The sequence below is a fragment of the Cololabis saira genome, chromosome 14, assembly GCF_033807715.1.
Source record: "Cololabis saira isolate AMF1-May2022 chromosome 14, fColSai1.1, whole genome shotgun sequence".
NCBI lineage: Eukaryota > Metazoa > Chordata > Actinopteri > Beloniformes > Belonidae > Cololabis > Cololabis saira.
Genome location: NC_084600.1, coordinates 12,010,000 through 12,026,940, shown reverse-complemented (window position 1 = coordinate 12,026,940; position 16,941 = coordinate 12,010,000). Strand labels below are relative to the sequence as shown.

The 16,941-nt window shown below is 37.1% G+C and overlaps 2 protein-coding genes across 2 annotated transcripts; both read left to right on the top strand.

Annotated features, from left to right (window-relative positions):
* The first annotated feature begins 654 nt into the window (after window positions 1-654).
* Window positions 655-6,327, top strand: prdx4 (peroxiredoxin 4). Its single transcript, XM_061740842.1, has 7 exons — window positions 655-931; window positions 3,813-3,930; window positions 4,967-5,083; window positions 5,245-5,367; window positions 5,557-5,687; window positions 5,868-5,902; window positions 6,216-6,327. Exons 1-7 carry the CDS (start codon window positions 736-738, stop codon window positions 6,261-6,263), a joined length of 768 nt encoding a protein of 255 aa, XP_061596826.1. The 5' UTR covers window positions 655-735; the 3' UTR covers window positions 6,264-6,327.
* Window positions 6,328-9,122: 2,795 nt separating this feature from the next.
* Window positions 9,123-10,779, top strand: LOC133460250 (diamine acetyltransferase 1-like). Its single transcript, XM_061740841.1, has 6 exons — window positions 9,123-9,357; window positions 9,483-9,534; window positions 9,625-9,705; window positions 9,787-9,888; window positions 10,000-10,040; window positions 10,157-10,779. The coding sequence occupies exons 1-6, from the start codon at window positions 9,292-9,294 to the stop codon at window positions 10,322-10,324; spliced, it is 510 nt and encodes a 169-aa protein (XP_061596825.1). The 5' UTR covers window positions 9,123-9,291; the 3' UTR covers window positions 10,325-10,779.
* The last annotated feature ends 6,162 nt before the right edge of the window (window positions 10,780-16,941 follow it).

Below are 16,941 nucleotides of genomic sequence, written 5' to 3'. Positions count from 1 at the left end.
TTTTTTGCATTTGACTTTACAGTGTGCGGGAGACCCCTTTTTTTTTTTTTTTTTTTTTTTTTTTTCTCCTTGATTCACTCCTACCTACTCCAACGCACCTGTTTCACCAAGTCTTGTTTTAGGTGTGCATCAGCCTCCAGACCTTTACTTATATTATATGTTATTGAAATCTGTTTGATTATTTCATTTTTTCATTTTCAATTTTTATTTTACTTTACTATACTGAAAGGCTTAATTGGTAGCCTATGTTTACTTTATCTACTTTATCACTGTAACGGTTAAACAAGTCAAGTGCAAAATATAAATAAAAGTATTTACACTAAATGATTTATATTATATATATATATATATATATATATATATATATATATATATATATATATATATATATATATATAATTATTTTTTATATTTTTTATGTATTATTTATTTTTTATATATTATTTGACCAATTTTAAAGTTTTTCGACATTTTCCTCCTGAATTTTCCTCCAATCCGATAACCAAAATCCGATCAGATTACTTTTGAACAACTGGCCTGTATTGCCATTCCTGATGTTACACTCCGGTCCAGTAGGGGGCGGTGTGCACCTAATGTTGGTCGCGATCCACCAATAAACTTAGAGAAGAAGAAGAAGAATGTCCAATGAAGAAGGAGGGAAAGGGAAACGGTCTTCCTCCTGCAGCAGCTGGTGACTGCAGGACTCAGCTACTACGTGCACCCCGAGCCTGCAGCATGGAGTCCCCCCCCCTGCCCGGAGGAAGGACCGGTCTGTCCTCCGTCCTGCTCGCAGCGCTGCTGCTCTCCGTCTCTGCGGACGAACACGTGAAGACCTCGCAGTGCCACAACTACGCGGGGGGACACGTCTATCCCGGGGAGGCTTTCCGCGTCCCCGGGTCCGACCACTCTCTGCACCTCAGCAAAGCCAAGAGTGAGTCCCTGCGGGGGGGAGACTTCATGCATTGACTGCTGGTTGTTAATTGAGATGAACATGTGCATGCAGACAGTGTTGTGGTTGTGGTTCCAGCTGCTGCTCTGCTGTCAGGACAAACAGCTGCCACCGATAAAAGCTGCTGCTTGTTCTGGAACTGGCTGTGTCATGAGGGTTAATTAGCTTCTTACCGTAGGACAGTATTTATCCATTTACATGTGAATCTGGGTGGTTATTGTAGGACACGTCATTAATAAGAACGGGATAGTTTGTCTTTCCCCGCCCCCTCAGACACGTGACCTGTGACGCTGCAGCAACACTCCCCCTGCACTTATGGCTCTTTCCCACTAGTACCTACTTGGCTCTACTCTTCTCAACTCGGCCTGGTTTCTTTTCCACTACAATTCAGCACCTGGAGCAGAAGTAGGAGGTTGGAGCGAAGCTGCTGTGACGTATTAGATTGTGTGATCTATCCAAAGAAGACAACAACACCAAAGATGTAGAACTTATAGGAGATGATTAAGTGCTGCTGGGTCTGTGGCTTGTGTTCAATATTAAGTTAGAAAATTAGAGTGAGAGAAGCTTCAAGCGGCAATGTTTTTTTGAATAAAATGAACAAGAAGCCGCCGTCATAGTCGCTCTTTTGCTGATTTCCACATCCTGACTCACACCGTGTCCTAATAACTGCATGCGACGCAAGCGAGCATCAATTCCATTGCTTTATTTTCTATTGGACTGTCCAAACTGGCCGCGAGCGACGCAGCGCGATGCGGCGCGCCGTTTTGAGCTGAACATTTGTCGGACGCCCGGTGTCTATTTTCTTCCTGTCGCTCGCGTTGAAAGCGCTGTAGGAAACGGTCATTTCAATACAAGAACCTCAATAAAGTGGCAGCTGCTGGAGGGAGATCACCAGGGAGCTGGAAGCTTCTGATAAAATAATAAGATATAATAATAAGATGATATATAATAACATTTCTTTCTGCAACTTTATTGAGGTTTTTGTAGTGAAATGAGGAGGTATCATACAGATAACTCATTTTGAATAACTGGATCAGCCGTTCCTCATCCGTGACCGTTTCCTACAGCGCTTTCAACCGGCTTTCAATGCGAGAGATAGGAAGAAAATAGAAGAACAATTTAAATATCACAATATCAAGCTTGTTTTCTGTTTAGAAAGTACAAACGTAGGAAGATTACAAGTGAAGTACTCACCCATCTTTTACTTGTCTCTTTACTCTTTTAGGAGTTTCTTTCAGGAGCGCACGGGCGGGTAGTGCGGTGAATAAAGCCTGATTTAGGGTACTCGGCGACGCACACCGTTCGGCGCGTGTCGCCGAGTACCCTACGCCGTAGGGTCTGCGTTGGTGTAACGCGGAACCATAAATTGGCCTTTCAAAAAGCGAGTTTCAGCTGTCAATCAAAATAACGTGGGGGGCCCATAACGCTTTCAGTGTGGACAGAGAGCGTCCGATGCCACGCAGTGCGACGCGATAGTCGGATGCTTGCATGCAGTTAGGACAGGCTGTCAGACGTCTGAATTGTTTTAAACACATTTTGAACATATATTGTTTTATTATACTGCGTTTCCTTTTGCGAAAGAAAAACACTATCATCAATCTCATTATACAGTTAGCCAAATGGCATATCCATAAATGTTGTTGTTAATCAAAAACTTCTTATCTTGAAAATGAAACCAAAAAATATATTAAGTCTATTAACCATATTAACATCAACAAGAAAGCTTTAAAAACCTTTATGCACACTTTACAATGTGTTTGTATGAAAGCTTGCCTCTGTGTTGTTGAAACCTCCTTACGGCCTTCTGTTGGTGTATTGTCTTGAATTTCTCCTTGTTGCTTTAATTTTTTTAAACTTGCATTAAAACAAAATGACAATACAAATGCATGCATTTGCACTTGTTTGAAATGTCTGAATTTGGAGAGAGCAAGGGCTGTCTTATCACGTTTCCCCTCACTCCATTTTCTTATTTATTTTTCCTGCCATATGGCAAGATAAGGTTTTAGACTTCATGCTAGTGTCTACTTTTGTGTGACTACAGACACATTGTTTGCTCTAGCAGTAACTGCATGTAGACTACTGCAAATGGGATAGAAGACTTTGGAAAAAGAGAGACCGCAGAGTGAGAAAATAAGCCATATATATATGTATAATTTAGAATGAAATGTTAATTTGAGGAGCCAAGTGCAAAGCATTTCCCTTTTCAGCTCAGTCATTAAGTTTTTTATTTTGCGCTGAAGAGTGGCAGATAAATTTGGATGCCACTGCAAAGGAAGGAACTGGAGGATTTATTAAAAAAGGAAAAGAAATTTACTGTATGCCACATTTATAATTTATAAAATGTTGTTGCAATATTTTTGACATACTTCTTAAAGGAAAGTTCGCAATTGCCTCACACAGTCATAGTTATATGCCTAATCCTTTGTGGTGGTCTTAACAGACAATATTCTGAAATTTGGCTCACTGTCCAATAATAATCATATCTGTGATGATCAGTGTAGTTACCGTTACTAGTTACTTCATTAAAAAGTAACTCAGTAACTCAGTTACTTAGACCAAAAAGTAATGTGTTACTATGAAAAGTAACTTTTTAGTTACTTTAAAAACTTTAAAAACATTAATTTAAATGCTCCCAATAATGCCCCTCTAGCCTTCATTTCAGCAGGTACTGTATGGATTTTCATGGTGCATCGTGTACTGTTTGGTAACGGTAATTGCGTAACTGAATTTAAAAAGTAATGAGTATTAGTTACCGCAAAACTAACAGCGTTACTGTAACGCGTTACTAAATAATGCGTTAGTCCCAACACTGGTGATGATGCATGTTGGCTCATTTGTGCATTTGTTTTTCTTCCCATTTAAGTTTCAAAGCCTGCACCGCACTGGGAAGGAACAGCCGTCATCAACGGGGAATTCAAAGAGCTGAAGCTGTCCGACTACCGAGGAAAATACCTTGTGTTTTTCTTCTATCCCTTGGATTTGTAAGTATAAAGTTTATATATGTAAATATTAGTGCTGTCAGGCGATTAAAAGAATGTATCTAATTAATTACAGGATTTATAATTAATTAATCTAATTAATCGCATTTTAATCTCATATCTGCTAAAGGTCCCCAAATAAAGAATTCTAATTCTAGGACATTACATAATTGCAGAGCATGACTAATCAATTGAATACACTGAAGAGAATGAAAAGAAGATTTGAAATCCACAATTTTATTGGTGAAGTGCGTTTCATAAATGAAATTCAAAAGAAAAAGCTCAAGCACATCAGCAAACCAATTAGGCCAGGTGCATTATTCAAAAATGCAATGCAAATACAGTTAAATAAATACAATTCAGAAATAAAATAAGGCTGAGTCTGAAATAGGCACTTAAGCAGACTCTCAATTCAAAATTAAAACTAAAGCTGACTCAATACAGCAATTCTTTTTTTTTTTTTTTTTTTACCTTGTCTGCACACATATTAATGGTTAATACCATGCTGGTAAGAACCTAAGGCATATATATGTGCATTGTTACTATATTTATCTCATTAATGTACAGGACTGTCTCAGAAAATTAGAATATTGTGATAAAGTTCTTTATTTTCTGTAATGCAATTACAAAAACAAAAATGTCATACATTCTGGATTCATTACAAATCAACTGAAATATTGCAAGCCTTTTATTATTTTAATATTGCTGATCATGGTTTACAGTTTAAGAAAACTCAAATATCCTATCTCAAAAAATTTGAATATTCTGGGAATCTTAATCTTAGTCGCATCCAGGTCTGTTACTGCTTTGTTAGTTTGACTAGCAGCAGGAGGGAAGTGACCTGCCACTGCCAAGTGAACTACGGGTCCCTCAATGGGCCAAATTTCTAAATGCTCGCGCATTTTGCCACTCATAATTAATTGCGTTAATTTTTATAACACGTCAATTAGCAGTGTAATTAATCTAATTAACGCGCTAAACTGACAGCCTAGTACATATGTATATTCTTATGTAAATGTCTTTGTTGCTTCTTTTTCAGCACTTTTGTCTGTCCTACCGAGATCATTGCGTTCAGCGACCGTGTGCACGAGTTTCAGGCCATCAACACCGAGGTGGTCGCCTGCTCCGTGGACTCCCAGTTCACCCACCTTGCATGGTATGATCACTGATTAGTTCACGCCAAAGCCAGTGAAAACAGTTGTCCAGGGCTTCCTGTTTTAATTTGATTTTAATTTCATTGATTGAAATTGATTTTAATAGACTTGAGTTTTTTTGGCTAAAGTAAATGTTTTCTGCTACCATTTTCTACTTTAACAGGATCAATACTCCCAGGAAGCAGGGTGGACTAGGTCAAATGAAAATCCCTCTGCTGTCAGACCTTACTCATCAGATTTCAAAAGACTATGGAGTCTACCTGGAGGACCAGGGACACACGCTAAGGTGACATTTCACATTTATTATTTTTCCTTGATTATTCATTCATCCAAAGCTGCTTATAATTGCAGAAATAAAGACCAGTACAGGAGATCATTTCCCTGTACTAATTTATTGTATGAAGTATTATTGATTTGAGGTAAATTGCCAGCTCGTTTCTAAAGCGTGTGGGTGATGTTTCTGTGTTTCCACTAGGGGTCTTTTCATTATCGATGACAAAGGAACCTTGAGGCAGATCACCATGAATGATCTCCCGGTGGGAAGATCGGTGGATGAAACTCTACGGCTGGTTCAGGCCTTCCAGTATACAGATAAACACGGAGAAGGTTTCCTATTTTCTTTCTTTTGTTTATGTATACTGTATATTTTCATTTTATGGAGAGAAAATTCAGCCCTTCCCTTTTGGCTATAGTGAAGTACTGAACCTGTTTCCAGTGCATTCTCTGAGCTCACTTTCTTTTAAAGATCTAATGGAAATCTTCTCTTTCCCCCTCCTCACACCACAGTATGTCCAGCTGGATGGAAACCAGGAAGTGACACCGTAAGTACAACAGAGTCGACATCTCCTTTGGTCACTGGCTAATATTTTTAGAATAACTCGGATAGGGTACTTTTTTTGTTAAGTCATTTGGAAAAGCAAGTTCTCTGACAAAAAAAGAAAAACAATATATTAACTAAAATAGACAGCTGCTGTGAGTCTCATTAGAATTGTGCCCTCAGAGTTTCTGATGTTAAAAAAAAAAAAAAAAAATCTTATCTTGACTTAAACTCATTTACTAGAGATATTCACTGTATTTTGTTTCTTTTTATTTAAAAAAAAAAAATGCACTAATTGAATCACTTCTTCCCCACAGATCATTCCAGATCCTTCAGGCAAGCTGAAGTATTTTGATAAAAACTGAATTGTTTTCATTCCCCAGTTTGTGAAATCCAGCCAAATAAAATGTGTTTTCCTAAACTGCTATATATGTTCATTCAGTTCTTTTAACAGAATGAAGAAATGACAGTTCTGCATTAGTTCACATCATGTATTTGAAATCTGAAATCCTGAGTAACTCGAGTCAACATGTGTCAGATGTCAAATACTGCATGAGGAAGTGATACATACAGTGGGGAACCTTTGGGGCCTTCTACACCTTCAGAGAAGGCCTAAAAAAAATAGAAATGATAATAAATGTAATAATTAAAGGTTTAAGCAGCGATGAACGGGCCCTCGCACGTGCAATAACATACAACAAGCAGTCGGTCACCTTTACATTGTCATACACATACATACATACATACATACATACATACATACATACATACGCACGCTATTCTCATGGGGATACATGTCAGTCCATACAGAAGTGGGTCAGTGGACATCTCTTGTGGTCACATACACAATCCATTTTTCCCAGTATTGCAGATGTTTTTCCATTTTTCTCTTCCAACTCTACAGGACTGTCTCAGAAAATTAGAATATTGTGATAAAGTCCTTTTTTTTCTGTAATTAGTTTAAAAAAACTCAAATATCCTATCTCAAAAAATTAGAATATTCTGGGAATCTTAATCTTAAGCTGTAAGCCATAATCAACAATATTAAAATAATAAAAGGCTTGCAATATTTCAGTTGATTTGTAATAAATCCAGAATGTATGACATTTTTGTTTTTTTTAATTGCATTACAGAAAATAAAGAACTTTATCACAATATTCAAATTTTCTGAGACGGTCCTATATAGCCCTCATCTAATTGTTCAGCAATGCTAATTCTGCCAAAAAACTGTAGCTTCATGCTGTTGTCAAGATGGCTACGGATACTTTCATGCCGTTTGCATTTTTCAGAGAGATGTTTCAGGTCTCTGACCCCCGTTGTTGTCCACAGACGTTCAGTGCCAACACTTTGAAAAAGCAAGCAGGGAAAGCAATAAAAAACATCGCTAACTTCACATCCAGCTAGCCAACTGTGTTTGGCATAGCACAGGCGGGAAAAGCCCCGGGTGTAACTCCGTCCACGGTCACTTGCCTGCTGCTGGATTTTTAGGTCTGGTTGGTCCAAGCTCCTTAGCTTCTTTTCCTCCGGCGAACGCCTCGTGAAATTATTTTGTCTCCTGTCTTGTCGTTGTGACTCCGTTTGTAGCGAGTGACAGATACAGTCGCGCGTCTACACTGTCAGGGGTGTGACTTTGATTGACAGCTCATGAATCAATCAGATTGGATGAAGAATGACAGAAAACAAGCTGATTGGCCACGGAGGAGAATCTTTGAGTAACCAATTAGAGACCAGCACAAAGTCACAGGGAAGAAAAGTTTAGAGGAGATGTCTATAAGAAATGTCCAAAACTGGTACTGCAGTCACTTTCAAAATATTGTTGAGCGGCGTGTACCCTCCCCCTCCTCCCCCCGACCAGAGGTTGCCAGGTAGGCTGCAGAATGCAGCAGGAACGTAGGCTGCCATGGCTGCGATAATTAGAGCCGAGCTGGCAACCCGGATGCTGAAACAATACTGACTTGGTGATTGGGAGATAGGTGGAGGGTGGAGCTTCAGGCCAAAACAAAAAATGACAACATAAACATCAGTTGAGGGCTGCAACTCCTCTTTTTAAACTGGAATATCCTGGCTTGAGTGCTGTTGTCAGTGACATAAGTATTTGAAATGAACATGATTTTTAAATGTCTGTTGACATATCGGGGTCATTTTATGATTCGTTTTATTATTGCTCTTACATACAGCTCCTTTAAGAACATACAATGCACACTCATTTGGCCGGCGCTCCTCGCCATTGAAACCTATGTATTTCAGTCTGCACAGAAAACAACTCTGAATAAACCCAGTTTGGGATGGGAAGGCTTGAAAAATTTAAAGTAAGACACATTTTATGAGTGCACAGATGTGATAATTACTTTTTATTATGTAATTTATGTGTACTGTGTCAATACTTTTTCCTGTAATTTTAATGGGGGCGGCGTCCTAGTGCCCCCTATTGACAAGCCGCCACTGGGTATGAATCAACCTGTGGTTGTTTTTTTGTTATAAAAATATTCCTAATAGATCAAATTCTTTGTACTCTGGTTTTCCGTTTGTTGAAATATTGCATTAAAGATGTAAGGAGTCTGACATTTATTTTTTTGTTATTTCTACCTTTACGTTCTAAAATCTTCTTATATCCATTGTATTTCATTAAAGGAGCATGAGGCTCCTTTTAAGAAATGACTCTCTAGCGCCACCCTTCACCACGACGGCTGTTGGGGGTACTGCAGCCAACAGCGAAGCCGGCACGGGAGAACGGGGGGAACGTGCATGCAGCGTCATGTGACGTCACATCTACAGCCCAGCGCGGGAATTTCGGCCCCACAATTGCAGCACATTTTGCAGCACACAGTCTGTTCAAGGCAATGGAGAGATACACTAGATGGCTCATTCTTTTTGATATGGAACGCTTCATCTGGCATTATTACATTATTACTAGGAAACTTAAAACGTATACGAATTTTTTTCATAAATCCTGCCTCAATCCTGCCTCAAGCTCCTTTAAAGGACACTTTTGAAGAAAAGCTAATTCACACTGGTTTTCAAATGTAGTTCATTTTACCACTCAGTTGCACAGACATAAGCATCTGTGTGGTTGATATTTACCATTTAGTGACCATTTATATGATGTCACAGTGAGCCGTACAAAGATAAGAAGCCAACAAAGAATGAAAAAGAAACAGGATGTAAGTCCATATATGGGTTTCCAGACAGGCGTGCCTCCTCTAGGGATATATAAAACAGCTTTCTGTTCCAACTGAACCATTCCACCAGCCGGGCCGAGGCAATTTTTTTGTATGCCGTGTTTTCATTATCAGGAGGGGGGTAAACTCCTGAGGAGCGGATGAAGAAACAGGTTTTGCTCTTGTTCACATTCCGAGGACTATTTAGCAAAGGGAAAAGAGGGAAAAAGAGAAAATGGACAATTTTAGACTACGGACAGCTGAACCGAAGGATGTGTCCGATATCCTCCGACTCATAAAGGTAAAACAGATTCTAAATACTAATACTTAAACAAAGAAAATAACATAAAAAACACACCAGGTCAGTGCAAAAATATTTTTACCAGTTCAGAGACCAATTCCTTGGATTGAATTCTGTTTTTATAGGAGCTTGCTAAATTTGAAGAGATGGAGGACCAGGTGATACTCACTGAAAAAGGTGCCCTTCTTTTCAAGTATTTACCAAATTTTTTACAATGATTTTTGAAAGAGTACTTTAAAGTCTGTATCCTGATATATATGTATATAGATCTGCTCGAGGACGGCTTTGGAGAACATCCATTCTACCACTGCTTGGTTGCTGAAGTTCCAAAGGAGCAGACCTCCGAAGGTTAAAAACTTCTCTCTTATATATAAAAAAGCACATTTATTTACTTCATGAATCAAAGTCTAACACGTGTGTTTCCTAAAGGGTACACTGTGATTGGCTTTGCAATGTACTACTTCACTTATGACCCTTGGATCGGAAAGCTTCTCTACCTGGAAGACTTCTTTATCATGCAGGAGTTTCGAGGTAAGGTTGCTGATCAGCTCAGATGTGATACTAAAAGTAAATTATTAATACATGTTATGCAACATTGTAAGGAACAGTCATAACTACTCAGTACGTTTAATGTTTCACCAGGTCTTGGCATCGGTTCACGAATCCTGAAAATGCTGAGTGAGGTATAGCTGCCTGTGTGCAATTGAAACTTTGCTGACTATTCAATGAAAAGAAAAGTGTATTCAGTGCTTTTCATCTCCTTAAGTCTCCTGTTCTCTCCCTCCCATGCTTCCACTAGACGGCAGTGCGGACTCGCTGCAGCAGTATGCATTTCATTGTAGCAGAAAACAACGAGGAATCGATTGCATACTACAAGAGAAGAGGTGCTGCTGATCTCTCTTCAGAGGAGGGCTGGCGTCTTTTTGAGATCGGAAAGAAGGAGCTGCTGAAAATATCTTCAAAATAGTTTGCTGATCATTGAATTTTAACAATACTAATAATGTTATTGTTCCATTGGTGCTTTGATAGTCATCAATTTGTTTACCAGTAATTTTTGATCATTAACTGCTTCTTATAATTCTGGCAGATATTGTGTTTTTTGGGTATAATGATAATATAAATATTGAAAATCTTTGAAGAAATGTTTAATGATTTAAAAACAATACCTAAAAATCACAAATGTCTCTCTTTTTTAAAGTAATATAAAATATTTGCATTTTTGTTGGATCTTTATTTCCAGGTTGAATTGTTATTTGAAGGGGTTATGTTTTTACTTTGGAGTATATGGTTTCATACTTTACTTTCATAATATTAAACAAAGCTATATGTTTGGGGTTTGTTTGTGTTTTTTTTTAGAATAGATTTTGACTTAAAAGTGGTCTTCAGCCTAACAAAGTTGTGTACAGCAGTGTTAGATTTGTTTTCTTCATAAATGTGTTCAGTGGACATAAATTATGGATTTATTAATTCATTTATTTGTGTGTGTGTGTGTATATATATATATACATACAGTACATACACACACACACTGTATATATATATATATATATATATATATATATATATATATATATATATATATATATATATATATATATATAATTTAGCTTTCAGACACATTCCTCTTTTTATTTTTTATTTATACACATAAATTAATCACTTTTGACCAGGTGCAATGAGATTGATCAATACAATTTTTAGAATATATCTTTATCTATCAAGAATAAATCACATTGTCAATGATTTCGTGGAAAGAGGTAAAGAATATTGTATTCCTTTCCTTACTTTATACACACACACACACACACACACACACACACATACACACACATATATATGTGTATATATATATCATCCCCCTTGTATTTACCGCCAGTTGTTTGTTTTCACCGGAATGTGGGCGTGGCCTAACTAGAGTACTATAGAGAGAATATAATATATTATATATAATATTAGTTAGAATATTACAATGATTATATAAATTTGACTTTTCCCCTAAAGAAGATTTCTACGCGTTCCCGGTCATTAGATTCTGATTGTGAGATCTTAACACTAGATGGCACTCACCTTGAGAGGGTTACCTCGTATAAATACCTTGGGATCTGGCTGGATGATAAATTGACCTTTGATGTTCATATTGATAGCCTCCTAAAAAAGCTCAGACCAAAGTTAGGTTTTTATTTTCGTGCAAAAAAATGTTTTCCTTTTGCTGCTAGAAAAAGATTGGTACAAAGACCATGAAGGATTTTATATACAAGTAAAATGTCTGCAAACTTATTCATATTTCCCCAGTTTACGAAACCATATGTAGTTAGAATATTACAATGATTATATAAATTTGACTTTCCCCCTAAAGAACTCATGTTTGAATCGCTTTTGTCCCCCCAATCCTTTATGGGGGGGTGGGCTGAAACTGTCCTCAGGCTGCTACAATAGCATTTGAGTTTGAGTTTGAGTTTGAGTTTGAGTTTGTTTATTTCGATCAGCAAAAAAATAAAAAAAAGTCCTTCCAACAAAACAAAAAAGGGTACATAGGTCTGACCGAAAGGGTTAGGGCTGAAGCTAACAAGCTTATAGATGCCCTAACTTTTATACCATCAAATCATATATAGCATGCGTATATACAATACGCACACATACACATTAATGCATTCATGCTTGCATCTACACCCATAAGTGCACAAACATACACATAGATTTTCCCACGTACACACATACATACCAACTATACATATAAATACACATACAGCCAATACCAAACATAATACCAGAGATTCAGTTCAATTTCCCCCAAAATCGTGATTATATACCACCATGTCTATAAATATCCAGAGTATTGTTTTTAAATTATTTTTTGAATTGCGCAATATTTTTACTTTCTTTGATGTTGTCAGGTATCTTATTCCACAGCTTCACCCCATGGACAGATACACACATGCTTTTCCGAGTAGTATGTACAATCGGTTGTTTGAAATTCCATCTCCCTCTTAGCTCATATCCTCCTTCTCTATTACTAAACATTTTTTGTATATTACCAGGAAGTAAATTATTTCGTGCTTTATACAAAATTTGAGTGGTTTTGTACTCAACCAAATCCCAGAATTTCAGTGCCTGTGATTTTAAAAACAGAGCATTTGTGTGTTCATGATATCCTACATCAGGGGTAGATTAGGCCGGGGGGGCCACATCTGCAAAAAGACTGTATGGAGAGGGCCGCACTGCATGCGCACACAAAGTGCGCAGGCGGATAATTTGGGGGTTTTCAAAAGGTATTTTGCACTCAAAGATGAAGATTTATGTATATATAATACATTTGTGCACAGGAATGAGCAGGAGAATAAATCTGTCTAGTTTACATATGAATTATGTATTAATTGTCTCCAGATTTAGTCATTGTGAATGTGAAATATAATATTATAATATTCAGATAAAGAAATATTATTTTAAATGCAAGTTCACTTTGAAACCATGCATTGTGCAAACTTAATGAAGTTGATATCGACCTACTTTTAATAAAACACGCCATAATGACAAAGCACCACTTTCCACCAAGATTTCCTTATTTTAATATTATATTAAGCATTGATTGAGCACAAGCATTTCAGTCCATAGTAGCCAGTTTGATGTTATAAATAAGCAACCAAAATATTAACCATAAGCTCCTTTATTTATGACACATCTGTGCATTATATCAGCAAAACAAAACAATCACATGAAATTATAGGAGGCTTAGAAGTTCCATCTGAAATGCAAAGTCCTCATTTAGAGATTCAAATGAAGAAAATTTCAGGCCAATCCTAGAAGCCTAATGATGTAAACAAGTCCTCTATAAACGGAGGTTAATAACAAATAATGTGACAAACATTATCACTGTGCAACACTGGCAAAAAATCAGAAGTAGTAAAAAACATCTCCAACAGAGATTAACATGTACAAACACTGTCCAATGAATCATTAACCAACTGAAAAGGCTACCAAGCATCTTAAACTTTTATTAATTAACAAAATGCAATATGTAAACCATGTTAGTTTTGCTTACTTCGTCACATTAAATGCAATGATATATAAAACGATTTATTATATATTATAACGAGGTATGAAATATGACCAGGTGCCACATAAAAACTCCTGGCGGGCCACAAGTGGCCCTCTGGTTCCTACATTATTTACTATTCTTATTGCTCTCTTGTGCATGTTGTATATTCTCTGCAGATTGCTTCTGTAGGTGTTCCCCCATAATTCAACACAATAAGTCAGATATGGTAAAAACAGAGTACAGTACAGTGTTTGCAGGGATTTGTTGTTCAGAATGTGCCTTATTTTGCATAGAATCCCCACAGATTTTATTTCTTTACCACCAGAAATAAAATCCCAAACAGAATTAAGGATGTTTAGTGCCAAACCTAAACATTGGCTTAAGCAGCAGCAGAAATGCGAACATTAACTTCTCTCAAGTCACTGTCAGTACAGTATTTTACTAATGTTTAATGTATTTAACTTGTGCAATTTTTAATCTAAATTTTGGAGCTGTGTTTATTTGTTTATGATATTTGTTCACTGCATTATTCACTGTATTTGTATTATTATATTTTGTATTCAGTATCTTTTATCCTTCTTTTGCCTGACCAGGGACAAAGACTGCAAATTAGCTGAAGCTAGACGTCTTGTATGCATCACATTTTTCATTCTTTGTGACAATGTTGTATGTATCGTCCCCAGTACTCGAGTTGAGGGGGGGTGAGGGGGGGTGGCATCCCCCTCTGAAATAAAAACGGTCCAAATCATCCCCCCTTTCCATCCCTTATGTCATTTCATCAATATATATATATATCCTTTATTTAACCAGGTGAAAGACTCATTGAGATTAAAACCTCTTTTTCAAGAGTGACCTGGCCAAAATGGCAGCATAAAAAGAATAAAACAATACATACAAACACAGACAGTCAGTCACACATTCCGGGGAAATAATAGTAAAACAATAGTAACATTTACACAACGGGGCAGTCGCAAGAACCGAGAGAGCTAATTTCTCTGTCTTTTAAAATGGATTTAAATTTACCCAAGGATACAAGCTCAACCAATTTCAAGTCCTTCTCTCATCATTCCAGGTTGAGGGGGCAGAAAACCTGAACGCCTTTTTACCCTGTTCAGTTCTGGCTCTCGGGACCTGCATCTGAATAAAGTTCTGTGAGCGCAGGCCATAATGGCTGATGTTTCTACACATGTGCACGCACAAATATGTAGGGAGACGTCCCAAAATGGATTTGTAAATAAAAGTCAGCCAGTGGGAGAGTCTACGGACAGGCAAAGAAGGACAATTGGCAGCAGCGACAAAAAACAGTGATGTACCTGATAGCTGCAACCGGTGATAAAGCGCAAAGCACAATGATACACGGTATCTAATTTCTTTAAATACTGCTCAGGAGCGTTCATAAAAAGCAGATCGCCATAGTCCAACAAGGGTAAAAAAGTTGTTTTGATCAAATGTTTCCGGACCCGAAATGAAAAACATGATTGTTCCTAAAAAAGAAACCTAATTTTAGTTTCAATTTAGAAACAATATTATCAATATGAGATTTAAAAGACAATTTGTCATCAATCAGAATGCCTAAATATTTATAAGAACTAACCAATTCAATTTCAATCCCCTGAAAAGTTAACAACCTTGGAAGGTGAGATGGAAGCTGCTTGCCATTTGAAAAAAGCATGGTCTTCGATTTATCTGCGTTTAATACAAGTTTAAACTGAGTCAGACGGGATTGAACAGCATCAAAGGCAGTTTGCAGACACTCAAGGGATTGTAATGCTGACAAAGATTAACAATAAATAACTGTATCGTCCGCATAGAAATGAGACACAGCATCAGCCAGATTTTCACAAATATTATTAACATAAATTGTGAACAGCAACGGCCCTAGTATAGAGCCTTGAGGTACGCCCTTTAGAACAGGAAGAAAGGAAGAAGAAGATCCAGCGGCCTGCACACACTGTGTTCTACCTGATAAATAATTTGAGAACCAGTTTACAGCCTGGTCAGATAAGCCAATCTTGTGGAGTCTGTCTGCCAGGATAACATGAACGACAGTATCAAATCGCTTTGATAAGTCGATAAAGAGAGCTGCACAATATTTTCGGCCATCTAGTGCCTCTATGATGTCATTTACCACTTTAATAGCAGCAGTTATTGTACTGTGCTGTTTGCGAAAACCTGACTGATGATTTGAAAGAAGACCATTAGCATTTAAAAATTCTTTAAGTTGTTCACTGACCAACTTTTCAAGAACCTTGGATAAAACACACAATTTAGAGATTGGCCTGTAGTTATTAACTACAGAGGGATCACCACCTTTTAGCAGAGGAAGAACATAAGCAGACTTCCATATGCTCGGAATCTCATTTTCAGAAATGGTAAGATTAAAAATATGACACAAGGGTTCTGCAATAAAATCTGCTGCTGACCTCAGAAAAAAGGGCTCAAGATTATCAGGTCCAGCAGATTTATCAAGATCTAACTGCTGTAACGCTCTGTGGACCTCGGTTACTTCAAAAGGAGTCCAATCAAATTGTGGAGCCATAACACTGATTGGTGAATGAGGGCAATCCCCCTGCACATTTGGTTGATTTAGATGTAGGGACTCAAATAGGGAACCTGAAGAGACAAAGTGTTCATTAAAACAATTAAGAATAGCAGGTTTTTCGGATAAAATATGTGCATCTTTTACTATGCAAGTAGGCAAATCATCTCTGGTGTCATCCCCAAATGAGGACTTAACTATTTTCCAAAACTTCTTGGGATCATTTAAATTACGAGTAGTGTTATTAATATTAAAATCAGATTAATAGATGTGGTATTACTGCTATTTCAACATTTAGAGTCATCTCCAGTAAAATAGCACCAGAAAAATAACTTATTTGACAATTTTCACCTGTTTCAAGTACATTTTCACTTTAAATAAGTAGGAAAAATCTGCCAATGGGACAAGATTTATCTTCTTATTACAAGCAATAAAATCTTGTTCCACTGGCAGATTTTTCTACTTATTTCAAGTGAAAATCTACTTGAAACAGGTGAAAATTGTTGTTTTTTCCCGTGATGAGTCTTGTTTTAAGTGTAATAAGATTTTTTTACTAAAATGAGCCATTTTAACTAGAAATAAGACAAATATTCTTGTTAAGATTTTGAGTTTTTGCAGTGATCCATTTTACTTATCCTGTGAAGGACAGAGTCATATTGATAAGTTCAGAAAACTGTTTTTTATTGTTGTGTTTTGATGTATTTGATGTAAGCCCAGTGGATATTTAAAGCTTACAGAAGGCTGCATTTAACTGCTGCTATGTCATTCCTGCAGTATTTCTGCAGGTGTTTTGGTCACTGCTATTATTTGTAATATATTATATTATTTGTAATCAGCACAAATTATCCGTCCCCATATGATAAAATCCACCATCCCCCCTGATATTTTTTTTACAGCTCGAATGCTGATCGTCCCTGTTAAATAAACATTAAAATAAATAAAACCAGTGAGTTGTGTTTGAACTAATACAGATGAACAGAGTACAGTACAGTGTTTGCAGTGATTTGTT